The 27,673-nt window shown below is 51.6% G+C and overlaps 1 protein-coding gene across 2 annotated transcripts in view; it reads right to left on the bottom strand.

Moving 5' to 3' along the window:
- Positions 1 to 22,055, bottom strand: part of RAB11FIP4 (RAB11 family interacting protein 4) — a 56,814-nt gene extending 34,759 nt beyond the window's left edge. The window contains exons 1-3 of one of the 2 annotated variants that reach the window (XM_039914197.1): positions 21,889 to 22,055; positions 10,676 to 10,763; positions 8,149 to 8,237 (exon numbers count right to left, since the gene is read on the bottom strand). Coding sequence is in view for 1 of the 2 variants with exons in the window: in XM_029079906.2 (XP_028935739.1) it covers positions 8,149 to 8,237; positions 10,676 to 10,763; positions 17,326 to 17,364 (216 nt within the window). In the remaining variant the exon portion in view is untranslated. Of the gene's footprint in view, positions 1 to 8,148; positions 8,238 to 10,675; positions 10,764 to 17,325; positions 17,380 to 21,888 lie in introns of those variants that run through there. The other variant, XM_029079906.2, reaches the window with a different exon arrangement.
- Positions 22,056 to 27,673: the final 5,618 nt, after the last annotated feature.

Genomic DNA, 27,673 nt, shown 5'->3' with positions numbered 1-27,673 from the left:
TCTGAATGCACGCACTTTCTCCAACGTTTACAACAGTGCATCACACTCGAAAGCTGCTCAATAAATACCATTGCTCACCCTCCTCCTCTTTCCTTTCCTCTCCCTTTCCCTCCCCACCTCCTCCTCCTTTGGGGAAAAAGGTTTCACTAACCTCCGAGGACTACCTTTCCGGTTTGTTTAGAAAAGTCTTGACCAGATAAGAATCCTGGACCTTGCAACCAAATAGTATATTAGCTTTTCCTCCATGAATTGCATTTACCATGTGAGTCTGCTCCTGAAGAAGGATCCATTTTACCTTCATAGCAAAATGGGGTCGTTTTCCTGAGCATAAGTGAACAAGAGGAAGAGCAGGATGTGCCGGGAGATAGCTTGAATATGTCCGAGTGAAATAGATATATATGTAAGAAGAAGATGGGCATAAATGCCCAAGTCCTAAGGGTGGCTGTTGTGTTGAAACAATTTAGTGTCTGGACAGTGAAATCAGGGAAGGCTTTCTGGAGTGGATGGTGGTTTTATGAGGGTGGTGGTCTGTCTGGTGGGTTTGACCAGACTGCCCTTTCCTTCTCCCATCCCCACTTCTCCCTTTTCTCCCTCCATTCTGCATTTCCTTGGAGCTTGGGACTGTACTCCCGAAATCCTTGGATACCCACCCCACCCCCACCACACTTAAGTACCTATCCTTATACTTGGTTGCTTCCCCCTACCTGTAATTTATTTAATGTCGTTCACCCCAAGTCCTTGCCGGCAAGGATCGTAACTACTAATTTTATTGTATTTTCCCAAGTGCTTAGTACAGAGATCTTCATGCAGTCAATAAATACTATGTTAATCACTCATCCTATCCCACCTAGATTACTGCATCAGCCTCCTTACTGACCTCCCAACCTCCTGCCTCTTCCCACTCCAGTCCATCCTTCACTCCGCTGCCCAGATCTTTCTATAGCAACGTTCAGGACATGTCACCCCCCCTCCTCAAAAATCTCCAGTGGTTGCCCATCCACCTCCCAAAACTCCTCACCACTGGCTTTAAGGCTCTCCATCACCTTCCCCCTCCTACGTCACCTCGCTTCTCTCCTTCAACCCAGCCCGCACACTTCACTCCTCTGTGCCGCTAACCACTGTGCCTTGATCTCGCCTGTCTCGCCGCCAACCCCTGGCCCACATCTTATCTCTGGTCTGGAATGCCCTCCCTCCTCAAATCTGCCAATTATTCTCCCCCCTTTCAAAGCCTTACTGAAGGCATATCTCCTCCAAGAGGCCTTCCCAGACTAAGCCTCGCTTTTCCTTATCTCCCATTCCCTTCTGCATAGCCCTGACTTGCTCCCTTTGCTCTTCCTCCCATCTCCCTGCCCTGCAGCAGTTATGTATATATCTGTAATTTTGTTTATTTATTTTGCTGTTTATTTTTACTGATGTCTGTCTCCCCCGCCCCCCCACCAGATTGTGAACTTGCTGTGGGCAGAGACTGTCACTCTTTATTGCTGTATTGTACTTTCCAAAGGGCTTAGTACAGTGCTCTGCACACAGTAAGCACTTAATAAATAGGATTGGATGAATGAATGAATAATTGATGGATGATTGATTCTTGCTCAGGCCACAAGATATAATAATAATCACGGTATTTGTTAAGCGCTTACTATGTGCCAAGAACTGTTCTAAGCACTGGGGTAAATTCAAGGTAATCAGGTTGTCCCATGTGGGACTCACGGTCTTAATTTCCATTTTACAGATGAGGTAGCTGAGGCACAGAGAAGTTAAATGGCTTGCCCAAGGTCACCGAGCAGGCAAGTGGCAGAGCCAGGATTAGAACCCATGTGCTCTGACTCCCAAGCTCTTGCCACGAAGCCACGTTGCTTCTCTGAGAGCGCGGGATCGTTGCTGACAAGCCATGGCCTGCCCACGCTTTCCCTATTTCCTTTCAGGGATGATGTTCCCCGTAATGGTAATTAGGGGATTTTGTCTTTGGTGTGCCGTTGCTACTGAAACCCATCACGACTTCCTGAGACCTGTCATATTATCTTGTTTTTACCTCAGGGTTTAGGGCAGTGCTTGGCACAGAGTAAGCAATTAAATCGCCAAATTATTATTGTACATATACTATACAGTTATTCTTAATGCTTATTCGTGTAGAGCCACCCTTAGAACTTATGGATATATATCTCCCTAACCCTTATGTACGAAAGTCTGCACATAGGTGCTTAGTAAAGACCCTCCAGTCCCCTGAGTGGAGAGAGCGGAGGAGAAAGGGTTCTCTGCTCCACCAACTTGACCGAAATGAGGAAAGAAAGCTGCTGGAATCCATGGGATTAGCACTGGGGTTTTCTCTGGAGGCAGCAGATGATTGCTTCACAGATCAATTCTCTCCGGTCTCTGGGGGCTTCTCCTCTTTTGTATCTGTTTCCTCATTAAAATAGCCACGCCTGATAGTCGGCTTTCACGGGGCAAGTGAAGGCTCTGCCCCCCCTTCTCCCCTCCTTCCCGGGCTCCTCCAGCACCCCACCGCTCAACCGACAGCTTGGAAAAGACGAGCTTGAAAAAGACCAGAATAATGTTCAGGAAAGAAAATATTTGAAAGTGCCCAAACGGGGCCTGCCGAGCCACCCTGTAGGGGTGCACGTGACTTGCATTTTGAAGGCTTGGAAATAATGCTGCCCACAAGCCACAACAATAGCTGTGGGCAGGGAAAGGAGAAATTCCTTTAGAAGGAGAAATTCCCAACGGCTAACCAATGGGAAAGGTCGCCGGGATTCCTAGAGACTCTCGAGTCGCCACTGGCCCGCTCTTCATTCTACGCACATTCTCCCGTCCTCACCTTCCCCACCATCCGGACCCCTCCAGCTCTCCCACCGGGGTCCATCGCGGGGTGGTGGTGCCTGACCGGAAATCTCTAGAAACCAGCTGGGACTCTGCGTTTGGCCTGGTGTGGAGTAACGGGACCGGACGTGTCGAAACGGGAGGGATAGGGACAGATTTCAGGATTCCAGCTCTCCACCCTCCAAAGCTCAGGACGCGATCCACCCGGGGTCCACTTCAGTCTGGGTCGGGGAGAGGGGCTCCCGAGACTGGCGATAATACTGCTGGGGTGTTTCCAAGCATCCAACCCAGTTCTCCACACGCAGCAGGCACCCAATACAGCACAGCCCCCACCACTGTAGCCCCCTGTATGTAATGGGTCCCCAGGACAGTACTTAGCACACAGTGATGGCTCAGTGCAGTCCTCCCCATGCAGCAGGTACTGAGTACGGTGCTCTGCACGCAGTAGGAGCCCAGCAAGTTTTAGATTGTGACCTCCCTGAGGGATAAGGACCATATCTAATTCCCAACTGTGTCACCTTTCTCGGTGCGCACTACGGTCCTCTGTACACAGTAAGTGCTCAATAAATACCTCCACTACGATTAACTACTATCATATCAGTTTACAAGTTGTAGTGGCCCAGTGCAGTACGCTGTCCACAGCTGGTGTTCGATAAATACCACTGCTCTTAATGATGATGATGATGATGATGATGATGATGACGATGCTGACGAAGAAGAAGAGGAGGAGGCGGCTAGGCAGGCCCCTCTCACTCCTGCTTCCCTTCAGCAGCGACTTGAGAAGGTGTGTGTGGGTGTGTGGATGTGGATGTTGGGCAGGGGAGGTTGTCCCTTTTGATTTTCCTCCTTTTTTTCTGAAATGGGTACGACTCTTAGTATAACAAAAATGGGTGAAAACCGGTGTGAAGTATGTTGCTTTCTGGGGAAATATCCGGCTTTATTTGGGGGTGCAAAAAGACGAGCTAGGTTAGTGGATTGATAAATGGGTTTGGCTGAGGTTTGCCGCACAATCAAACCGAGGCAGGGTCTGCTCCTGAAACCAGTGTATTTTCACTCTGTGAAGAAAAGATTTTTTTATCTGAATACTAAATTTCCTGCTGGAGATCTGGTATTGTTAGTCCAAATTTGTTAATTATACATCAAACGGTGCTTGGCCCAAAGTAAGTGCTTAAGAAATACCATCAATATTATTTTAAAACTCATGCAGATATTTTTGTCTGCCTCCCTGGAATAAATGGAAACGGGGAATGGCCTCGTGCGTCAGTTTCAGTAATAAACTGTGGTATTTGTTAAGCTCTTACTATGTGCCAAGCACTGTACTGAGCAGTGTGGACACAATCCTCGTCCCACGTGAGGTTCTCACAGTCCTTATACTTTCACAAGCGATTAGGTCAGAGCACTACTCCCGGGGGACATCCAATAAGTAGCACTTGGACCTGTACAGCATTCTCTCTCTCTTCTTGGCTCCAGTACCAACTCCGACGCCTTTTGTCAGCACATCCTGCTTTGCTCGCAATCTGAGAACGCTTCGCTGTTTGCTGAAACATATTGTGTCTTTCATCTCACGCAGCGGTTCGGCCTTAAGAGCAACCGTCTGCTTCCAGGCCCCTTCGTGGCCACGTGAACATGGGGGAATGACATTCAGTGTTAGATCTCCGTGGATGGGCCCTGGAGAGTGACTGTGAGGGGTCCTTCTAGCCTGCCTCGGTCATCCAGAAAATGGAATCGATTAGCCTAGGTCGGTATTACCATCAGACGTTCGTATATGTGTAGGCCACGCTGCCTGCAAGGGGAAGTGGGGTTTGTGAGCTCCTGGAGAGCAGGGATTGTGTCTAATAATTCTACAGCCCTCTTCCAAGCTCTTAGTAAGCGCTTAGGAGCACATACTGTGTAGGCAGGAAATGTCTCTGCTAACTCTGTTGGATTGTAGTCGCCCTAGCACTTAGTACAGTGCTCTGCGCATAGGAAATGACATATCTGCACCTTGAGCAGGACCCTTAACTTCTCTCTGCCTCAGTCACCTCATCTGTCAAAAAAATTGGGGACGGGGCTGTGTCCAACCTAATTAACTTCTATCGGGCCCAGCAATGAGAACAGTGCTTGGCACAAATAAGTGCTTAACTAGAACTATTGTTATTATATATACCATTGATTGCTTGATTGATGCAGGTGCTCAGTTAATGCGGGGAAGCAGTGTGGCTCAGTGGAAAGAGCCTGAGCTTTGGAGTCAGAGGTCATGAGTTCGACTCCCGGCTCTGCCACTTGTCAGCTGTGTGATTGTGGGCAAGTCACTTAACTTCTCTGTGCCTCAGTTACCTCATCTGTAAAATGGGGATTAACCGTGAGCCTCACATGGGACGACCTGATTACCCTGTATCTCCCCCAGCGCTTAGAATAGTGCTCTGCACATAGTAAGCGCTTAACAAACACCAACATTATTATTAATGCTATTATTTGGCTGATCCTCCACACGACTGTTAGCTCCTGGAGGACAGGGGTCTGCTTAGCACAGTGCTTGGCACAGAATAAACACTGAATAAAGATCATATCGTTATGGACTGAAAGAAGGGAACGGCCCGACCAGACCCGAATCTGTAAACTCAGCCAGCTTAGACCTCCACCCGCCCACCCACCAGAATTGCCTTCTGTCAGCCCCCGGATCCCTGCCCAGCGAGCATCTCTTTGGAAATCCAGAGAGGTGGGAAGGAAAAGGTGTGAACTCGCTCCCAACCCCCCAGTTATTGACTGCCGCTCAAATCGCACTTACCCAGAGAATTAGAAAATCAATACGATGTGTCTGCTGCTAATTAAAGCAATCGGCTCCCGGGTCTCCCTCATTAAGAGCCGTCCGCCAAAGAAGGAGTTAGAGCCTTTCGGAAATCTCTAAATTGGATGGTCAGTGGACAGTGCACAGTGCTTTGCCATAGCAACCGACTCCAGAGCCTGTATCCAAAATCCCTGGACTCTCCTCCTCATTCATTCTGTCGTATTTGTTGAGTGCTGTCTGTGTGCAAAGCACTGTACTGAGTGCTTGGGAGAGTACAATGCATCAACAAACGGACACATTCCCTGCCCACAACGAGCTCGCGGTCTAGAGGGCGGGAGGCTAGGGTGGGCAGGAATGGATGGTCCATATCTTCAGGAAGCAACTCTACCCCGACACACACACATACAGAGCCATGGGTGCCAACTTTTCTCTGTGAGGGTAGGGGGGCACAAAGGGAGCGGGGAATTAGTGGGAAGTGGAAATGAGAGGGGAAAGACTTCAGAGAGCAAACAGGCCAGAAAGCTGCCATTTTATGAGTTTCTGTTGTCCTTTCCCAAGCGCTTAATACAGTGCCCAGTGCATCCCGTGGGTGCTGGGTCCATATTTAGACTCTACTGCCCCGACGGAAAAACTCACGGCTTCCTAGAGGTGACCGCTATCGCGTTGAGGTTATTAATAATAATAGTATTTACCGTGTCCTTCCTATGTACTAAGCACTGGGGTAGATACAGTAAGATGGGCAGGGAAGGAGCATGGCATAGAGAACAGAGGCCGGACCTGGGAGTCAGAAGGATCTGGGTCCTAATCCCAGCTCTGCCACTCATCTGCTGTCTGACCCTGAGCAAGTCACTTAATTTCTCTCTGCCTTAGTTTCCTCATCTGCAAAATGGGTATTGACTGTTAGCCCTGGGTGGGACAGAGACTATGTCCAACCTGATTAGCTTGGATCTCCCCAGGATTTTGTACAGTGGCTGACATAGAGTAAGCACTTAACAAATACCATAAAACATAGTCCCAGGCCCACATCGGGCTCACAGTCTAAGGGGGAGGAAGAACAGGAATTCAAACCCCATTTTACAGATGAGGAAACGGAGCCACAGAGAAGTTAAGGGATTTGTCTAAGGTCGAACAGCAAGGAAATGGCGGAGCTGGGTTAGGACCAGGTCCTCTGACTCCCCAGGCCCATTCTCTTTCCTTTCGCAGGCCCCCTCCTGATGTTCCGCTCTGACGAATGGCGGGTCTCAAGGGTGACTTCCCTGCATCAGCTTCAGAACTAATAAAAACTCCAGGTGCGATCGATAGCTATATTTTCCCCCTCTGCATTATACATGGGACTGTGCTAAGAGATAAATGAGATTTTCCCCTTCATCCAGCCAAAGTTGAATGAAGCCCTGCGGAGCTTGACAGGCCTCCTGAGATCCTGGAGCTCTCCCGATGATTGAATCTCAGAAAACCTGTCAATGCCTTACTAAGTTTGGAATGGCCTTGGGCACGGGCTCCCAGTGGTCCCTGCCATTTCAGCAGCTCTTCCTTCTGCCCTAGGCATTTAGGCATGCCTTCACTCCAAGGTGCTCCTCTTCCTCCTCCTCCTCCTCCTCATCAGTATTTACTGGCTGTTAGGCTCCTTGTGGGCAGGGAATATGTCTACCGACTCTTTTATATTGTACCCTCCTAAGCCCTTAGTCCAGTACTCTGTAAAAATAAGTGTTCAGCAAATGCCACTGCTTGATTAATTGAATGCCTACTCTGTGCACAGCATTATTCACGTACCTACTGAGTGCAGAGCATTGTACTGGACGCCTGGTGGATGGAGAGTGTTGAACTGGGTGTCTATTGTGTTTGGAGTCTTGTACTGGGCGTCTATTGTGTGCAGAGAGCGTACTGGATAGCTACTGTGTACAGAGCGTGGAAATGGATATTTGCTGTGTGCAGAGCACTGTACTGGATAGCAAATGGGTGCAGAGCATGGGAACAGATAGTTGCTGTGTGCAGAGCACTGTCCTGGGCTGTCGTCGGGGGTCGGTTGCTAAACTGTGTGCTTACCGTGTGATTTGCCTAAGGTCACACAGCATACCAGTGGCGGGACTGGGACCAGAATCCAGGCCTCCTGGTTCCCAGCACCGTGTTCTTTCCCTTGGACGCTTAAGACTTCAAGTTCACTGTGGGCAGGAATGTATCTACCAACTCTGCTATACTGCACTCTCCCAAGCGCTGAGTACAGTGCCCTATACACAGTAAGCGCTCAATAAATGTGATTGATTGACTGATTAGACTCACAGCTGGCTTAGGATCTGATAAAAAAATCATTCTTATTAATTCATACTCATTCATATTAAACATCCATATTAATGTTTTAATGCATATGTATTAATTTATTCATAATACTGTCCATTTCCACCTCTAGACTCTAAGCTCATTATGGGGAGGGACCATGCCTGCTAGTTCTATTATACGGTACTCTCCTAACCGCTTAGAAGAGCGCTCTGCCCACAGTAAGCGCTCAATAAATACCAGCCCCCGGGGCTGGCCGGGTCACTGTCACCGGAGCGGGTCCTTCGCGGTCTCACCTGGAAGTCACAGTCCTCCAACTCGGGCTGGCTCTCTCCAGTGTCTGTGTTCTGCGCCGGTAACACCTCCTTCAGCAGCTCTTCACACCCTAGGGACACACAAATCCCGCTCAGACCCTCCGTCTGCTCCACCCAGTTCCCGTCTGGGCCCACCGCGGTCGGGGAGACCCCCGCCAAAACGCCAGCCGGGGGCCTGGTCCCGAGCAGGGAGGGAACCCAGATATGTGGACTGAACTGGAGTCTATCCTGGAGTCCCATGCAGCAAGACAACTTAATAGTAGGCAGAGAAGCAGTGTTGCCTAATGGATAGAGCACGGATCTGTAAGTCAGAAGAACCTGGGTACCAATCCCGTCTCTGCCACTTGTCTGCTCTGTGACCTTGGGCAAGTCACTTCACTTCTCGGTGCTTCAGTTATCTCACTTGTAAAACGGGGAATAAGATCGAGAGCCCCACCCGGGACACGGACTTTGTCCAAACTGATGAACTTGTATCTTTCCTAGCGTTTAGTACGGTGCCCGGCACATAGTAAGTGTTTAACAGATACCATTAAAAAATAATAGTGATTGTAACTGTGGTATCTGTTAAGCGCTTAATATGTGTCAAGCACTTCTAAGCACTGGGGTAGATACAACACCATCAGATCAAACCCAGTCTCTATTCCTCATGGGGTTTACATGAAAGGAGGGAGAACAGGGATTTAATCCTCATTTTACAGGTGAGGAAACTGAGGCACGGAGAGAAGAAACGACTTGCCCAAAGCCGCAGAGCCGGCAAGTAGCAGAGCTGCGGTTAGAACCAAGAGCTCCCGGCTCTTAATCCTGTGCTCTTTCCACTAGGCCGTGCTTCCGGAGTTAAAGCAAAACCCACTGGATGCCTCTGGCCCGTCCACCTCGATAATAATGACACCTTGAATTTGAAGAGCCCTTTAATTTTTGCAAAGTGCTTCCTCATAAAGCATTTTACCGTATCCTTAAAACATCGCCGTGAGGTAGGGCAAGGCAGGTATTATCAGTTCCATTTTACAGATGAGGAAACGGAGGCCAGGAGAGGTTAATTAATTGACTAGGTCGCCCAGCAAGGCGGGGGCAGAGCTGGGACAACCGCCAGCTCCTCTTAGCGGTGCGGGAGGCTCTCCGGATCGGCTCCAAAAGTCAGTTCTCGGAGTTCCCTGTAGATGACTGTGCAAGACTAAGGGGGCCGTGAATCTCACCGTCCGTCCATCCTTCCTGCCACCTGGAAGGCAGCCAGCAGGACTCCCCGAAACGTGCCACCTTGGCAGCCATAAGTATGGGGCATCCGGCCGTGGAAGCGACAGGCAGGCGCGGGATACCGGCAGTCAACAGTTACTGCCGCTCCCCGGGAGGTGCCCGGCAGGCGCTGCGGTCGGGGAGGTCGCCGAAGGACCGCTCAAAGCAGCAGCACCGGCATTGGCAGCAGCGGCACAGAGCTGGTGGTGATGGTGGAAGAGATCCTGGAGGCTCTGAGAGAGCACCTGAGTACCCAGGCACTCAATAGACTGCCCTAGTCTCCCAGCGGGACTGTGCCTAAGAGCTCAGTACAGAGCCCAGGCTCCCAAGCGCACACTCCAGTGTTCTGCACACCACAGGCTGTCAGTCGGTTGTGGGAAGGGCCGTCTTACCTGCTTAAGACTGACAATAGCACTTGCTCGCACTTATCTGGGGAAAAGCACAGTTCAGGCCTGGCTCTCGGGCCAAAAGGCCGGACCTCGTTCTCTCCCCCAAGCGGGGCAACGCTGACCTCTCATTCATCAGCCTGTGGCTCGATAGGGCCTCTTCCAAGGAAGAGCCGGTCCGCTATATCCACAGGGACCCGGGACAACTCTCCCTCAGTGCCGGATCTGACTCTGTGCCCTGCACTCCCCGTCTGCTCTGTGGCCCCGGGCAAGTCACTTAACCTCTCGGGGTCTCGGTTTCCTCATCTGTAAATGGGGATGTTACCTGATTTCCGCAGCTCTCAGATTGTGAATCCCTCCTGGGATGGGTACTGAAATCCTATCGTATCTACTCCAACTTTTAGGATGGTGCTTGACATATAATAAGCACTTAATACACTCTAGCCTCATTATTATTAATAATAATAATGGAAGGAATGGAAGGAGAGGGAAGCAGCGTGGTTTAGCAGATGGAGTGTGGGCCTGAGAGTCAGAGGGATACGGGTTCTAATCCCAGCTCTACCACCTGTGTGCTCTGTGACCTTGGGCAAGTCACTTAACTTCTCTGAGCCTCAGTTACCTCATCTGTAAAATGGGGATCGAGAGTGTGAGCCCCATGCGGGCCAGGGGTTGGGTCCAACCTGATTAACTTGTATCTATGCCAGTGCCTAAAACAGTGCTTGGCAAGTAGTAAGTGCTTAACAAATACATAATTAAATTAAATTACTATTTATCTCCACTCAGATCCCGCAGTGACCACATCGGGAGCACGACCGGTCCCACTGGAAGCCACCAACGCCCTGACACCAGGCCCGAGGACCCAGCAGCCATGGTTCCTCCAGGAAAATCCCCACCTTTGATGGCGAACACGCCGTGGCAGAAATCCTTGAAGGTGATTCTCCCCAGGTCATGTGGATCCAAGAATTTCACGAGCTTCTCCACCTGCCAGGAAGGAAGCAGGAAGAACACAGGTTAGGGGCCGGGGAGGGAGCTGCTTGTGGCTGGGAGACCCTTCTTCCCCCCACCCGCTACCCCTGCCCAGTGCTAGCCCAATCTTTCCTTGTCTCCCTGCCTTATACTTAGCCTTGGGAGTTCTGGAGAGAGGGTTGTTTGGTTTTTATTTTAATTGTATTTGTTAAGCACTTACTATGTGCCAGGCACTGTACTAAGCACGGGTAGATATTAGTTAATTAGGTTGGACACAGTCCTTGTCCCACATGAGACTCACGGTTTTAATCCTCATTTTACAGAGGAGGTAAATGAGGCACAGGGAAGTTAATCAGTCCATCAATCAATCGTAATTATTGAGTGCTTACTGTGTGCACAGCACTGTACTAAATGCTTGGGGGAGTACCAAATAACAACATAGTAGACACATTCTTGCCCACAATGAGCTTACAGTCTAGAGGCGGAGACAGACATTAATAGAAATAAAGAAAATGACAGATATGGGCATAAGTGCTGCGGGGCTTGGATGGGTAATGAATAAAGGGAGCAAGTCAGGGAGAGGCAGAAGGGAGTGGAAGAAAGGAAAAGAGGGCTTAGTTAGGGAAGGCCTTTTGGAGGAACTTTGCCTTCGTTAAGGTTTTGAAGTGGGAGAAAGTAACTGTGTCATTCCAGGCCGGAGGCAGGACACGGGCAAGAGGTGGGCGGTGAGCTAGATGAGTTCGAGGCCCAGTGAGTAGGTTGGCATTAGAGAAGCAAAGTGTGTGGGCTGGGTTGTAGTAGAAGAGTTGTGAGGTAAGAGGAGGCAAGGTGATTGAGAGCTTTTAAGCCGACGGTTGTTTGCTTGATGCCGTTCCAGCCTCTAGACTGCCTGCTCATTATGGGCAGGGAATGGGTCTGCTAATTCTGTTCTATTGTACTCTCCCAAGTGCTTACAACAGTGCTTTGCACATAGTAAGCGCTCGATAAATACCACTGATTGACCGATTGCCGAGGTGAATGGGCAACGACCGGAGGTTCTTGAGGATTGGGGAAACACGGACTGAAAGTTTTTGCAGAAAAATGATCGGGGCAACAGAGTGAAGTATGGACTGGAGTCGGGAGAGACGGGAGGCAGGGAGGTCAGCGAGGACGCTTGGATTAGCAGTTTGGATGGAGAGGAAAGGGTGGATTTTAGCAGCGTTGGAAAGGTTGAACCGACAGAATGTAGTGATAGATTGAATATGTGCGTTGAATGAGAGAGCGGAGTCGGGAAAAATGCCAGGGGTGTGGGCTTGTGAGACAAGAAAGATGGTGGTGCCATCTACAGTCCTGGGAAAGTCCGAAAGAGGCCAGGGTTTAGGTGGGTAGATAAGGACTTCTGGGCAGCACCTATTCCTCAGGTGCTCCTCCTCAGTGGGGAAAAATGGCTCCCGGTCTCCGCCCCCACCCCGCCTCATATAAGCCTGGGTTGGCCTCGGCTTTGGTTTTTTCAGTCTCTGCTGAGCAGGTGGTTCTTGATCCTCCCTGGGTTTGGAAAGTGAAGAGTAAATGGAGCTCGGGTGCAGATGGTTCTCTGCTCCTTCACTTAAGGGCTGCTGCCTGGGGTTGAGTTGGCATCATCGATCCCCAGGGATGAGGCATTTCTGGGATACTAGGGTTGAGAGACTGAGAAGCTGAGATGGATGATGGAGGTATTTCTATCACTCCTGATGATTACGTCATTGACCAGTTGAGGCTGAGAATCCATATCCAGTATGAATGAGAGAAGTAAGTGGGAGGGCTGCTATTCCGCTCCAGACAGAGGGCAGGTTAAAAGCCCAGTAACTCCGTGCTTTCTGAAGGAATTACTTTCTTGCACTCTTTCTCTCCCTTCCGCCCTCGCCCCCGGCGGAACCCTTGCATATGACACTTCAGCTATGTGATGCTTGTGCCTAATCTGTCTTCCGGTGGGACGAAAATGTCACTCCTTAGAACCGCGGCTAAAGGCAACGTGGGTTAGAATAGCTCAGTGTGTAGGCAGGCTGAGGCATAACCCTCAAGGGGTGAGGGTTCAGGGTGAATGAGGGACCCATAACAAGACTACTCCACCTCTTCTGTAACCCCCACTGACGGTGCCAACCACCTTGTTGACAGAATTGAAACCCACAGACACGCTTTGCTCAAAATGTCGTCATCTCCTCTTCCCCACCCACTTTTGTCTCCTTCACCCTAAGAGTCATAGAAGCGGAGGCTATTTTTGAACAACCCTAACGGGAGGCTTCAGTCCCTGTTGCGAGGCTCGATCGAGCCCCTCCCTGGGACCAGTGAATTGGGGAGGGGAGGGGGAGCTGGGTCTAGTCGTCTGACTCCTCCCCGAGGTGAGAGAGACGTGTGTTGGGATTTGGGGAAGGGTGGGGCTGGGAAAGAGCTTCCTTGGACACTTGTAGGGGGTTGTGGAGCTAAAATCAAGGGTCAAAGATGGAGGTTCTCACACACCTGGAAACTCTTCTTTAGGGCTGAGTCTCCACCCAGCCAGGGTCGGGGCAGCTGGGGAAATGGAGGGGGTATTAGACTAGGTTAGAGAATGAATGGTGAGGAAGTGGTGCTGCTGCCTTGAGTTCTGAGGGACGAGGGAGCACTTCTAACTTCATACAGCTATCTCTCTGATGTTTTCTTTCTCAGTGGAGAGATTCCCGGACAGATGTCCTGCCCTCTTCTTCCCCTCCACCCCCAACTTTCAGTTCTGTCGCCACTTCTCTTGTGTGACCGATAGACACCATCCCGCTGCCAATTGCCCATTGTGGTTTATATGTATGTGTGTCTGCGTCCTTCCTTCCCACTGGACTGCAGATTTCTCAGTAGGTTTGCTTTGTCCACTCCTTCTCACAGAGACGAGGTAAGGTAAGGCTTTGCCTCTGGGGAAACTCAAACCTGCCCATTTCAGAGCACTGTACTAAGTGCTTGGGAGACTACAGTATAACAGAGTCGATAGACACGTTCCCTGCCCAGAAGGAGATAACTCTGCGTTGCACTTTGGGAAAAGGAGAAGAATAAGTCCTCCAGATGCCCTCCTTCTCTGGCGACAGTCCCACAAGCCAGGTGGCAGAGATGTGCCCTCCAGTCAGGCTCGTTGCTGCTGGGTACGACCAGCCAGAAATCCATCCATGTGGTACTGACGCTGGACAATACAGTGTCTGTCTGCTTTATGTTCACGGGACTTCATCCTGCTCACTTTCTGTGGGCTGAGGCGGTACACGCGTGCCAGCTAACCTCACGCCAGCCCCGCGTGCCTTTCCGACGCTTGTGCCTATTCTGTCTTCTGGTGTGAAGAACAAGTCACTCAGAACTGCAGCTCAAGGCAAGATGGGTTAAAATAGCTTGGCGTGTGTGCCGGAATGGTGTAGGCAGCTGAGGCAAGGGTGGGCGGATGACTGGGGGTGTGTTTTCTGTGAAGCCACTGGAGAGGGGAGGAGAAGCAGTGGTCTGATAGACACACAACGTAGTGCCACGTGAACTTTGCGCTAAATCGGAATGGGTAAAAAGCATTCTTCTTTCAGAAGGGCCTGGGTGTCCGAAAGACCTGGGTTCTAATCCCCACTCCACCACCTGTCTGCTCTGTGACCTCGGGCAAGTCACCTAACTTCTCGGTGCCTCAGTTAGCTCATCTGTAAAATGGAGATGAAGACCGTGAGCCCCGTGTGGGACATAGACCGTGTCCAACTTTATTACCTTCTATCTACCCCAGCGCTTAGTGCGGCGCCCGACACGTAGTAAGTGCTTAAGAAATACCACAGAGAAGGTGATTTTCCAAAGTGATCTTGAATAAGGGGTGACATTTTGCCGAGAATACCGATCGCATCCGGGATGGCTCCGGTCTGGTAAAAAGCAGGAGATCGTCTAGTTTTAATAAGACTTCTTATGCGAATGACTTGCCGAGCCACAAAGAGAACTGGCGTTCCTGACAGACAGGATGTTGTTGAATACGTTTGTACTGCATTTTGCCTGGGCAACAGCTGCTCTTATTATTTTTGCATGTGCTTTGCATATTTTCCCCCAAGGCAAGGTGAAGGGGGAAAAGGCCAGGCTGTTGGCACTGAACAAAACATCTCCTGTGTGTTCCTCTCTAACGAATGCCGGTGTCTTTCTAATCGATGGATAGTATTTATTGAACACCTAATGTGTGCAGAACAATATGCTAAGTGTTTGGGAAAATGCGACAGAATTGCATAGATGCAATCCCTGCCCACAAGAGGTTTACAGTCTATAACAAAGCTTGTCTCTTGGCTGCTGGTCGGGTCCTCTAATATTTATCGTCTGGACCAAGAACATTTTTTCCCATCACAGTCAGGGAGCAGGGATGCTCCACCCTGGGTGGATGGTTTGAGGTGGGGGGCTCTCTGAAGAGGTTTACTCTCAGGGGCAATTTACTCCTTGTTACTTTCATTGCTCTAGTTTTGGCCCACTCAAAACTCCCCAGCGTCACTCGGATAAAATGGGAAAGGCACAAGGTTACCGTCACCGTTGGCTCAATGGGAAGGAATGCGTTAGGAGTTAGACAGATGGTAGTGTTCCCAGAGACAAAATAAGAGTTTAGTTGATGCAAATAAACCTTCAACTTGAGAGATAACAGGAGACTGTTTGGTCTCTTTCTATTACGAACTAACGGAAGGAACAGGCCTTGCGTCACTCAAAGTAAGGGCGGAGGCAGGGTTTTTGTGTGTGGGTGTGTGCGCGCGCGCGCGTATGCACAGAAACCCACACGCTCTCTTCCTCTCTCCCTTCTCGACTCTCTCCCCCCCACCCCAGTCCCTCCCTTTCAAACTCAGCTCTCCCTTACTCTTGCAGTTCCTGCCTCATTGTCTTTGTAGACCTATTTCCACCCCAAATGAAAATGTGTCAGTTAAGTCCATCAATCAGTGGTATTTGCTGAGCACTTACTGTATGCAGAGCACTCTACTAAGTGCTTGGGAGAGTACAGCAGAGTTGGCAGACCAGTTCCCTGCCCACAACAAGTTTACAGTCTCGAGGATAAGTAATCCCCTCAGCCTGGGAAAACACATTAAATCATCTCCAACCCAGGCCACCTATGAAAGTCTTTAACAAACAGAATCCTGTTTGGTGTTTCTCTTCTGTTTTTCTAAGGGCTCAGGATGCACTCGTAGGTTCTCAATATGTACCATTACTAGTCAATGCTCATCTGTCTGAAATGGTTTGGCCTGAGGCAGGAGGATGACCAGATGACCGCCTCATGCATCTTTTTGGGTCAGGAAGCACTGAGAAAGGGAATCGGATGACCATTTCCCTATGTTCAGAGTAAAAGCTGAGTTTTGGATAAAAATCTGGTTCTCTTAAGCAGCAGAGTCCTCTGCAAGCATTGGGTCTCCCCCATCAACCCCGGACCTCCATTTTGAGAAGCAGCACGGTGTAGCGGATAAGGCACGGGCCTGGGTCTCAGAAGGTCATGGGTTCTAATCCCGGCTTCGCCATTTGTCTGCTGTGTGGCCTTGGACAAGCCACTACTCTATGCTTCAGGTACCTCATCTGTAAAATGGGTTTGAGACTGTGAGCCCCACGTGGGACAGGGACTGTGTCCAGCCCAATTTGTTTATATCAGTCTCAGCACTTAGTAAAGTGCCTGGCACAGAATAAGAGTTTAACAAATGCCACAATTAGTATTATTATTATTGAGGTCCCCTAGGGGACCAGTGAGTTCCCGTTTGGGCCTGTTTCCACCCCGTCCTGGGAACATTCCATGTGTTTCAACCCAAGAAGGATTCCTTCAAACTCTGATTCCATATAAGGAGGGGAATGACAGTGGGGCTTGCTGGCTACTGGAGTCCATTTGACCACCTGAACCTAGGGCATTTTTCTTGGAGCGGGGGGAACCCCTGTCTTCTCTCACACCCTCCAGGTCCTCACTCATATGGGAGCCTCTTCCACCATGGCCAGGGGATCTTTGAGAGGAGTCTTCTCACTTTGAGATAGCAGGGAACCTTTGAGGGCACCCAAAGCATCCTACTTAAATAGCGAGGCCCCCTCCTGCTGGCTGGGGAAGACACATTTCTACATGTAGGACAGGAAATCTAACGTTTTACTGACACAAAGAACCATAAATCCTGAATGCAGGGGTTGGGGGGACTGGAACTTTTCAAATATAGGGACTAAGGTCATGGGGTTTCTGATGTTTCAAAAAAATCCCTAATGCTTAGAATGGCCCAAATCACTCCCTCACAGTGACCCCAAAATATACGATCTCCTAGCTTCTTCTCATAAATCCTCCCATCTCGACACCAGAGGATGAGGTGTTGAGCATCACGAGGACCGAAAATAAGCAGAGAGAACAGACAGCCCCATTGTTACCGACGGGAGCCGTGAGCCTGTTTGCTATCAGGACACCAATTAACCCCAATTCTCTGCGTTTGCTCCACTGACCAGCGCCTGGAGACAGGGTAGAGTTGGTCCTGAGTTCCCCGTTTCACAAGATCAGAGACTTGTACAGGGTAGTCCCCCTTAGCTCCGTTTCCACGGCCTGGGCGAGTTCTGGGTTCAGGGCCTCCGAACCCCAGGATCTAGTGAACTGAAATCAGCGGAAGCTCACCAGCTCCGATGCCACCGACAGGAGCCTGAATCCGAACATTGATGATTTCCCCCTAAAACCTCTGGAAGTGCCAATTCCCAATCATTATGTCGGTGTACTTATTCGGAGGGCTGAGCCGCGGGCTGGGACGGACCGGGAATGGGGGCAGATCCAGGCCCTCTCTCGGGGAGTCTGCTTTTCTTCCCACCTGTGCGCCCCAGCCCCTCCCCCTAACCGGCAACCGACAAGAACGCCAGAGTCAGCACAGCCCATTCAGAGTCCAAACACAGAGTTGTTCGGGCACTGTGGAGGAGGGGAGTTCCCTAGAATCACAGAGCCGAACATCAGTTCGCTTGATTAGCCGACAAGAGCTAGTGCAAAATGCCAGTTCTGTCCACCTGGTTAGGAGAGCACATTAGTTTCAGATTGCTGGCTAGATCAAACCCAATTCAGAGAGTCTGGAAATCTTTTCTCTTCTTCTTTCAAATGGTATTTGTTAAGTGCTTACCATGAGCCAATCCCTAAGCCCTGGAGAAGATAGGAGATAATACAAGTATTCTATTTATCATTCAAAGTTGGGTTTTTTTAAGGAAACGATTCTATCTCCCAAAATAGCAATTCATGAAATAATAATAGCCGTTTCCACCAACGAATATATCCTGAGCATACACAGGTGGGATAACACCCAACTAAGTGGAAGAGTGATCACACACCTATGCCGGACACTTATGTAATCTCCTGATGTGCTCATTTACACTCATTTTCCTATATACCCTGGCACATTGCCATTCTCAACAGCTGAAGTGATGTTCTTTCTCCTCTTCCCACTCTCTGTAAATAATTTGTCAGTCTACCCCGCCCCCCCACTACATCATCAACTCCCTGTAAGCTCTTTGTGGGCAAGAAATGTGTCTACCAACTCTGTTGTATTGTGCAATGCTCTGCACCCAGTAAGTGCTCTATAAATATCATTGATTGAGGGCAGGGGCTCTTTCTTGTGCACTTGGTATTGACCTCATCCTCAGACCCACAGCACTCATTATTATTATTATAAGTGCCTACTATGTGCCAAGCGCTGGACTAAGCACTGGGGTAAATATATGATAATGAGGTCTTACACGGGGCTCACGGTCTAAATAGGAGGAAGAACGGAACAAAAAGAACAGTGTCCCCATTTTGCAGATGAGGTAACCGAGGCACAGAGAAGTTAAACGACTTGCCCAAAGTCACCCAGCAAGTAGCTGGCGGAGCCAGGATTAGAATCCAGGTCCTCTGACTCCCAGGTCCGAGCTCTTTCCACTAGGCCATGCTGCTTCTCCTGTACTTAGGTCTGTGTCCGTAAATTCTTATATTAACGTCTGTCTCTCCCTCTAGACGGTAAGCTCACTGCGGACAAGGAACTCTGTACCTACGTGCCTCCCTAGGAACTGAATTCTGGAACTGCAGAATGGGCTGGGAGGGGGGAAAGGTCAGTCAATCCCACCAACAGAGACATGGGCTGTGGAAAGGTGATAAAAACAAAGAGGAAGCTAGGGAAGGGAAGGGGAAGGGAGATGTGGGGAGAGGGAGGAAAATGCACAGAACGGAAGGAGGAATGAAGGGAGAGAAAGGACAGTGGAGAGAGAGAGGGAGACAGTGGAGGCAAAGAAGATTTGGAGGAAGCATCCGAGCCAGGACGAAGGAGTAGGCTCTTGGGGAATCTTGGAGAAAAGACTGGATTTTGCCAGCTTCTTGCCAAATGACAGACTAAAATGAACCCTCTTAGGTTGATCTAGAGCAGCAGGAGATTGTTTCCGCACCTCAGGCAGTAAAGGTGAAAGACCATGCTATTGATGATTTCTACCCTGATCCAAGAGAGCAGTTTCCAGTTCAGAGCCTTTTATCTTGTTTTGCTTGTCTGCAACATCCGACAGGAAAATTTCCAAGCAAGGCGGGCTTGCTCAGAAATTCCTCACGTAGGGAAGATCCATGGGCTCCAGTGGAAAGGATATAAGAGCTGAGAGTCAGAGGACCCGGATTCTAATCATCCCACATTCCCTAAATGTCACCTCGGCACATCCCACATTCCCTAAATGTCACCTCGGCACTTCTGTGCAGTCCTCTGAAAAATGGGAATCAAAATCAACCAATGGATGGTATTCTCTGAGCGTCTATTGTGTGCACTAAATGAATCAATGGTATTTATTGAGCACTTCCTGGGTACAGAGCATCGTACTAAGCACTTGGGAGAGAAAAATACTATAGAGTTGGTGTACATTCCCTGCCCACAATGAGCTTGCAGTTTAGAGGGATGAATCTTTCATCTCCCTCTCCTAGAGCCCCTTCCCAGTAGCACTTGAGCACTGCTGATTCACCTAAGCATTGGGTCTTCACATGCCCCCGTTACCCTTGGGTATGGATCTTTACACTCAATCGCTTCCTCCTGTGTATACTTTAGTACTCTCTCCACCCCCACCACCCTACATGGTAAGCTCCTGGAGGGCAGGGATCGCATCTACGAACTATTATACCCTCCCAAGTGCTTAGTATGGTGCTCTGCACACTAAGCGCTTAGTAAATGTGATGGATTGATTGCCTGGCCAACCAAAAACCAGACCGTCTGGTAAAACCCGGACCAGTGGCTTCTCCACTCCAGACGGAGGAGGCTCAGAGAAAGTGCCGGTCAAGCCTAGGGAGACATACAGCAAAGATAACCGACGTGAGCCTGCCTGTTTTGGCCGCTGCAGGTGCCAGGAGGTGCTGGGTGGTAAGAGAGGGAGGCACCCCTAAATCTGATTCCCGACAACACGGGATGTCCCGGTTTTCCCTTTCCGTGTGGCAGAATCAGTCCAGGGAAACCCATGCTACCTCAGGATTGCCAAACGTGGGCTGGGTGATTGTAAAGCGATTGTGCTGGTTTTAACCCTTCCCCTCCATCTCCACCCCTCAATGCTGACGCCATCTTGCCCCCAAATAATTCATTTTTACACATCGCTAAAGCACCTTCAAAGATATTTAAGCGAACAACCGATTTGGTCCCTCTTCCCTCCACCTGTCCTGTAACCACCGGGACGGGAAGTGGGGAGCACAGACAGGTGTGTGATGGAGAGGGAGGAAGCCGGCCTGGTATTCCATGGCTCTGTCCCGAGTGCCCCCTTCTGTGCCACCGCCCCATCCCTAAGTGACTGAAACCCACCCCGGGATCAGTCCAGCTTTCGGGGTGGCACGGTTTCCGACTCAGCCCAGAGCAGAATCATAGGACCAGCTGCCAGATGCTGAAAAGCTCCGTCCGGATCAGACCCCGACTCATATTTGCTGCAAGAGATTCCCGGAGGGGTCAAGGAAGCCAGATCCTCCCTCCTGCCCAAGAGAGCTGCTCCCTGCCCGGGAGCCAAAGGTGGGAGGCTGCAGTGGAGACCAAAGACGAATTGCACTGTCCACTCTGCCCTTCTCTGTCGGGTCTTCGGAGGGACAGGGTGGGAATGCAGCTCTGGGGCGTCAAGGACTGGAGTGCCAGTGCCTGGTGCCCCTGGGCCGTTTCCCAACTGGAGTGGGTGAAGAGGAACAAGGGGAAGGATAACTGGGGGGAAGGGGAGCGACGGATTGAAGTGAGTCAGTGCAGTAGGGAGGGGAGAACAGAGGGGGGAAAGGGGAACAGGTGCTAACGGGACACGGCGGGGGAGTTCTAGGGCTCCCCAGTTCGGATCGGCTACGGGAGCATAGGCGGGTGGTCCTCCCCACTCCCAATCTAGAGTCAAGAAGAGCCAGCTTGGGGGCTCCAGAGACAGCCCCCCCCCCCCCATACACACCCACCCTGGAGGAGAGAATGGGGGAAGGTTGGGTTGAAGGGGGTGAGAGGGAGAAGGAAAGACCCAGCCACGAGTCACCAGAGGGCAGAGGGGACCCAAGCGGGCCGGATGCCCCTCGGAATGGGCCCAGTTGGGGTCGTCCGAGGGGACCGGCCGGGAAACCCAGAGAACGGTGCGAGTTAGGCTGGGGAGGAGGCAGGCTGGGGGAAGGGGAGACGGTCTGAACGCTGAGCTCGCCCGTGCCCACGTCGCCAGAAGGGGAGGAGGTGGAGGGAGAGAAGGGGGAGATGTTCCGCCGGGGGGGAGTCGGGGTGGGGATGGGGGGCTCGGAGGATGGGAAGGGGGCCGGGGAGCAGGGGTCTGAGTGGACGGAGGCCTGGGGGGTGCAGAAGGGTGGGGACGGAATTGGGGTGTAGGGTTCAGCGGGGTCCGGACCGGGGTGGGGGGCTGCCACGGGGCTGGGAGCGGGGTATGTGCGGGAGAAGAAAGGTGCTCTCTCCACTGTGCCCCTCTGATTACGAGTGCGAGCCCAGAGTGGGACGGGGTCCGGGCCCGCCCCGATTAACTCGGATCTAGCGCTCCTCACGCGGTAAGCGCTCAGTAAATAGGATGGAATGTATGAAGGACTCCACCCCGGCGCTTAGAACAGTGCTTGGCCCACAGTCCCGAGTAATCGTCATCGTGATCAGGAGAAAAGAAAGGGGCCGGGGGGGGGGGGGGGGGGGGAGGGGATGGGGTGGGAGAGGGAGGATGAGGGAGAGGGGAAGGAGGGGATGGGGTCCAGCCCGGTCCCTACCTCCTCGCCCTGGCCGAACTGGAGGGCCAAGGCCACGAATCTGTCCACCCGCAGGAAGCCGTCGGGGTCGCGGCCGCAGACGTCGAACACCTCCCGCAGCCTCCGCAGCGAGCGGGCCAGGGGCTCCACGGGCGCAGGCCCCCCGGCCCGGCCCGAGCCCCCCGCCATCCGGGAAGCCCCCCGGGGCCGGGCGGGGGGCGCGGGGCCGCCTAGCCCGCCCCCAGGACCCCCGCCTCCATCTCCCCCTCTCCCTCCGTCTCCCACCCCGTCCGGGGCGCTCAGGGTCCCGGCCGCCTCCCCCCCGCCCTCCGGGGGTCTGCACCGCCCCTCCTCTCCGCGACCCCCGCCCCGACAGCAGCTCTGGGTCATCCGCCACCGCTGCGGACCCGGGAGCCGAGGGAGGGGGCCGAGGCCGGGAGGAGGAGGAGGAGGAGGAGCGGGAGGAGGAGCGGGAGGACAGGGAGGGGACGGAGGAAGAGAAGCCGGAGGGAAGATGGGGATGGAGGGGGGAGAGAGGGAGGGACGGGGGATGGGACGGGGGAGGACGGATGAAAAGGAGGGAGCAAGAAAGATGAGGAGGGAAGGAGCAGAGGAGGAGGGGGGCGAGAGGAGGAGGAAGAGGAGATAGGGGAGGGAGACAGGAGGGAGGAGGAGAGATGGAAAAGGAGGGAGAAAGAAAGATGCAGAGGAGAGGGGAGAGAAAGGAAGGAGGGGGGCGAGTGGAGGAGGCAGACGGGATAGGCAGAGAGGAGAGGATAACGATGCCGTAAGGAAGCAGAGGAGGGGAAGGATTGGAGAAGCGGGAGAGAAAGGCAGGGAGAGAGGGGCCTAGCGGGGCAGGGATTCACGGAGCCGCTCCCATCCTCATCCGACCCCGGCTCTCCTCTCGCCTCACCTTTCGCTGGGGCCTCCGCTCCCGTCCCTTCCTCCCCGCTCCCCCATCTCTCCCCTCCTCTCAGAGCTTGTGGGAGCGCCCCCCCCCCCCAAAGCTTGCAGGTGAGCCGGCCGCCTAACAGATGCTCAGAGAGTCTTGAAGAAGGCCCCTCTCGCCGGTTCCAGAAGGGTGAGCCTCGCCCGACTGGGGTCTTAAAGGCCTCAGAGGACCCCGGATTCCAGTCCTTCTCAGGCTAGTCCACCTCCAGCTTTAACCAGCCTCACTGTCGGAAAGCCCGCCTTTCTCCCCAGCAGACACACCTACCCGTTCCTGTCTTCCATTCACCTCTCCCTGCCTCCGTGGAGGTGAAGAACAGAGGGGAAACTTTCCTGTGACCAACCACCCTCATGGGCTTGAAGGTTGTAACTCAATTACTTCTCAGTCTTCTCTCCGGTAGAGGGGGAGTTGGTTCAGGAAGGAGTTGGACTTCATCTCCCGAGTCCTCTCGAAGACCCACCTCCTCCAGAAAGCCCTACCCGATTAAGCCCTAACGCCTCGAAGTACGTCACCCCGACGGCGAAGCTTAGCACTCGTGTATGTCTACCCACCTTCCTCGTGTATGCATCTGTGTGTATTCGATTACTTATTCCGTTTCATCCCGACGTATTCAGCTATGTCTCCCGTGGCCCTGCTCTTCGGCCTGCTCCCTTTATTTTTAAATAATTTATGTCTTCCTGTCTTCCTCATTAGACTGGAAACCCCCAGAGGGTCCAGGAAGCGTATTTTCCTGGTTGCGTTCACGTCCGCGTGCCGAGTTGGGGGCTCTGCGTGCGGTACGGGTCCGATTAATAGCGTCGATCGATCGATCGACGATGTATCGGTAGCTGGGGGGCAGAGAGGAAGAGTCCACTGGATTTCATCTCGCCGCAAAGCTCGAGAGGGTTACGAGCCCTATGTGAAGGGGACGGAGATTCTCGCCTTCACCTCTAAACTGATTAAAAATACGTGATCCGTGTGAGTTGGAAAGGGGACAGGAGCGAAGCTATTCCGGGTTTCTTCCTGCTAACGAGCTGCCTGACATCATGAATAATTAGCACCACCCAAAGAAAAAAGCCTTGTGATCTGGGTTTCCCCCTCCCCCGCCCCAGTGTCTTGGATCATTCCTCCCCCGATAGCTCCTATTTGGTTAGGTGCCAGGCCAGAGTGACAGAGTCCTTGGGCCCCGGCCAGCGGAGAGGGGATTTGTCAGGCTGGAGCCTCGGCAGCTGTGACCGCAGCATCCCGGTACCCTCGAGCTTTTCGTTGCTAAGCGCCTGGAGGAAGTGTCCTTGGTGCTGTAGATGTTGGGCCGCTGCAGCATCCTCTTCACCGACCAAACCGGAAACGGGCCCGAGGACGAGTGGGTGGCCCCCGAAAGGCTAAACTTAGCTAATGCCCCTCGCCCCCGGCACCGTGGCTGGAATTGTTTATCCAGGTTTGGCCCGTCTGTCGTTCCGAAAGGGACTCCGTTCCCACCCTCATGACTCCCCATCCTGGCACCAACCCTGCCTGGGTTATTATTTGGGATGACTATCTGCTTCTCGCTCAGGGTGCTGGCTATCTCTGTCCTGTGTTCTTGGCGGGTGAGGGTGAGGCCTTTTCCAGACACCCTTTGGTGCCGAGTGCCAATTACTCTATGACGGCTCTTTCCCGTCTTTGCGGCTCCCTGATCGCTTCTTCTTGCAAATTACTTCCACTGACTCCTCTTCCTATCGTCGTCATCGTCGACGACCAAGCAGCCTTACTGAGTGGAAGGAGCATGGGTCTGGGAGCCAGGACACCTAGGTACTAGTCCTAGCTCCGTCCCTGACCTGCTCTCTGTGACCTTGGGACAGTTACATAATTTCCCTGGGCCTCAGTTCTTCTTTTGTAAACTAGGGATAATAAAACTGTCTCTCTGTACCTCAGAGGGATGCTGTGGGGATAAAATAAGACCACTGGTGTGGAAATGCTGGGCAAAACCAAAAAAAAAAAAATCAAGGCGTTGCATCATCAGTGGAATTTACTGAATGCCTACTCTATGCAAAACACTAAATTACCAACCCCTTGGAAGAGCAAAACACAAATTCCTCAGCCTCAGGGACAGGTCGGCTCCTGTTTGCTGTCTTGAAGTCTGATGCTTAGTTCAGCAGCTACTCAATAATGTTACTTAACAGATTCATGCAGCACGGACCACGTGCCAAGCGCTGGACTAGATACCAGACAGTCAGATTGGACCTCCGGCTCGTGGACTAAGAGGGAGGGGAGACATCTCATCTCCATTTTACAGTTGAGGAAACAGCCCCAAAGCGTTTAGGTAACTTGCCCAAGGTCACACTGCGGTCCAAAGGCAGAGCCTGGACTAGAACCTGGCTCCCCCGACTCCCCGTTCCAAGCTCTTTGCACTAAGCCCCGCCGTCTCGGGGATTTTACAGGATAAACTTGCTGCACTGTGAGTAACCGGGTCTCAACTACCCGGCTTCATTATTTCTCGCCGCTCAGAATGCCGTTCCACCAGACACCCGGGCAATACCTAGGGAGCCTGTTGTGCTAAGCAACATCTGGGAAAGGGATGGAGAGCAGAATCAGTGGAACGTGCCTTTTTCCCGGAGAAGCCGCAGTACCCGGCCCCAGTCTGGCCTGGCTTTCATTCCTCCCGCCCCCCTCTTTACAGAATCTCATATCTGAGACATGGCAAGACTCGTTGCTCCATCAAGTGGCTACACACTTCTCTGCACCTCTTTCTTAGGTCAATCTAAATCAGTCAACCCAACAATCGCATTCACTGAGCGCTTAAAGTGTGCGGAGCACTGTACCGAGCACTTGGGGCAGTACAGTATGAATACAAGATAATATAAATATAAATCCGAATGAGACACAGAGAGAGCTGCCCTTCATTTTAACAAAGACGACACCGAAATCTGTGCGTGGGTGTGTGGGTGTGTTTGTTTAAAAAGGCCAAGCCTTATTTCATTGTGCGCACACCTAGATTGTTTCTTTCTCTTTGCAGCATCTGGCACTGTTTTCATTTTTGTCTCTTTGTTTCATGATCTCTATGAGGCTCTGCGCCCTAAAAGCCACTCCTTTCTCAACGGCAGTAGGCCGTGCCGATCTGCCTTCTGCAACTGACTCCCAGTTTTCATCTGGGATGCAGTGTTGTCTGAGACTTTTTTTTCCTGGGTCCTTCAAACTTTTCCTCTGTCTTCCAGTTGTTGGTTTCTCACTTTCTCCATCAGCAGCTGTTTGGTTGTCCCACGGTCATCCATTCTTCTCGTATTTTCCGCCCGCTGTAGCTGGACTGAGATGAGCAGAACCTCAGTGTTAGGTGACTGACATCATTCTAGGGCTTCATTTTTTTTTAATGCCATTTGTTAAGTGCTTATTATGTGCCAGACACGCTTCTAAGCGCCGGAGTGGAGACGAGCTGATGAGGTTGGACACAGTCCACGTCCCACGTGGGGTTCACGGTCTCCATCCCCATTTGACAGATGAGGTGACAGAGGCTCAGAGAAGTAAAGTGACTCGCTCAAGGTCAAACGGCAGACAAGTGGTAAAGCTGGGATTAGAACCCAGATCTTTCCGACTCCCAGAAACACTTCATCGTCTGTGATCCTCTCTCACTATCTGATGTAGAGTATAGTTTGTAAATGATGCTGATGGAACTGCTCAGGGAGGCAAATGTGACTGCTCTGTGAGTTCTAGGTCTCACAGCTGTAGAGGAAATTGGAACGCACTAGCTCTGTGGAGACCTAAACCTTGGTCCGTAGCCTGTTACCATCCTTCCCGCTATGCTGTTTGACAGCCTCCTAGAGGATATGCTGGAATTTGGGATCGGATTTTCTCCTTCCTTTCCTACCGTCGTATCGCTGGTCAGTGAACTGATTAGGTGGCAGAGTTCTGTAACAGCAATTATTCCTGTGTTGCAAATATAGTTTTCATTGAGTGCACAGCTTCCCCGGGCTGAGAACGACCCCTCAGCTTTCCCTCATTTATTGTCAGTCCAACGTGCTGAACGCTCCTGCTGTCCCTGCAGCGGTCAGTATCTTGGGCCACCCATTTTCAGAGATTTGGGGGTAGATCCTTGTAGGGGGTATCCCTCTGTTGGTAGCACGGCCTATGGGAAAGAGCATGGGGCTGGGAATCAGAGGACATGGTTTCTAATCCTGGCTCCGCGACTTGTCTGCTCTGTGACCTTGGGCATTTTGTTTAACTTCTATGTGCCTTAGCTATCTCATTTGTTAACTGGGATGATGATGATGGTATCTGTTAAGCGCTTACCGGGGCCAGGCACCGTACTAAGCGCTGGGGTGGATACAAGCAAATCGGGTTGGACACAGTCCCTGTCCCACGTGGGGCTCACAGCCTCACTCCCCATTTTCCAGATGAGAGAACTGAGGCGCAGAGAACAATAATAATAGTAATAATTGTGGCCAAACCCTCCTCCCTCCTACTTAGATTGTGAGCCCCTTGTGGGACAGAGACTGTGCCCAGTGAGATGAACTCGTATCTACCTCAACACTCGAATGATGCTTGGCACATTGTAAGTGCTTAACAAGTACCGTAATTATAATTTTTATGATTATTAACAGAGGACAAGAGCAATACACCACCTTCCTGAAAACATCTTTGGCCCGGGAGGCAGTGTGACCTCCTGGAAAGAAGTCGAGACTGTGAGTCGGGAGACCCAGGTTCGAGTCTTGGTTCTGGTGCTCGGCACATAGTAAGAGCATAACAAATGCCATCGTTATTATGAAGGCCCTTCGAAGCTCAACCCTATACTGTAAATTATTTATTCTGATTACTCTATTTGTAAATATTTCTAGGTCAGTCTTCCCCCGCTAGAGCGGAAGCTCCTTGTGGGCAGGGAACAGTTGTGCTTTCCCAGATGCTCGG

This window comes from Ornithorhynchus anatinus, chromosome 15 (assembly GCF_004115215.2).
Source record: "Ornithorhynchus anatinus isolate Pmale09 chromosome 15, mOrnAna1.pri.v4, whole genome shotgun sequence".
Classification (NCBI taxonomy): domain Eukaryota; kingdom Metazoa; phylum Chordata; class Mammalia; order Monotremata; family Ornithorhynchidae; genus Ornithorhynchus; species Ornithorhynchus anatinus.
The sequence above is the reverse complement of the archived record's forward strand: the minus strand, read 5'-3'. Positions and strand labels throughout refer to the sequence as shown.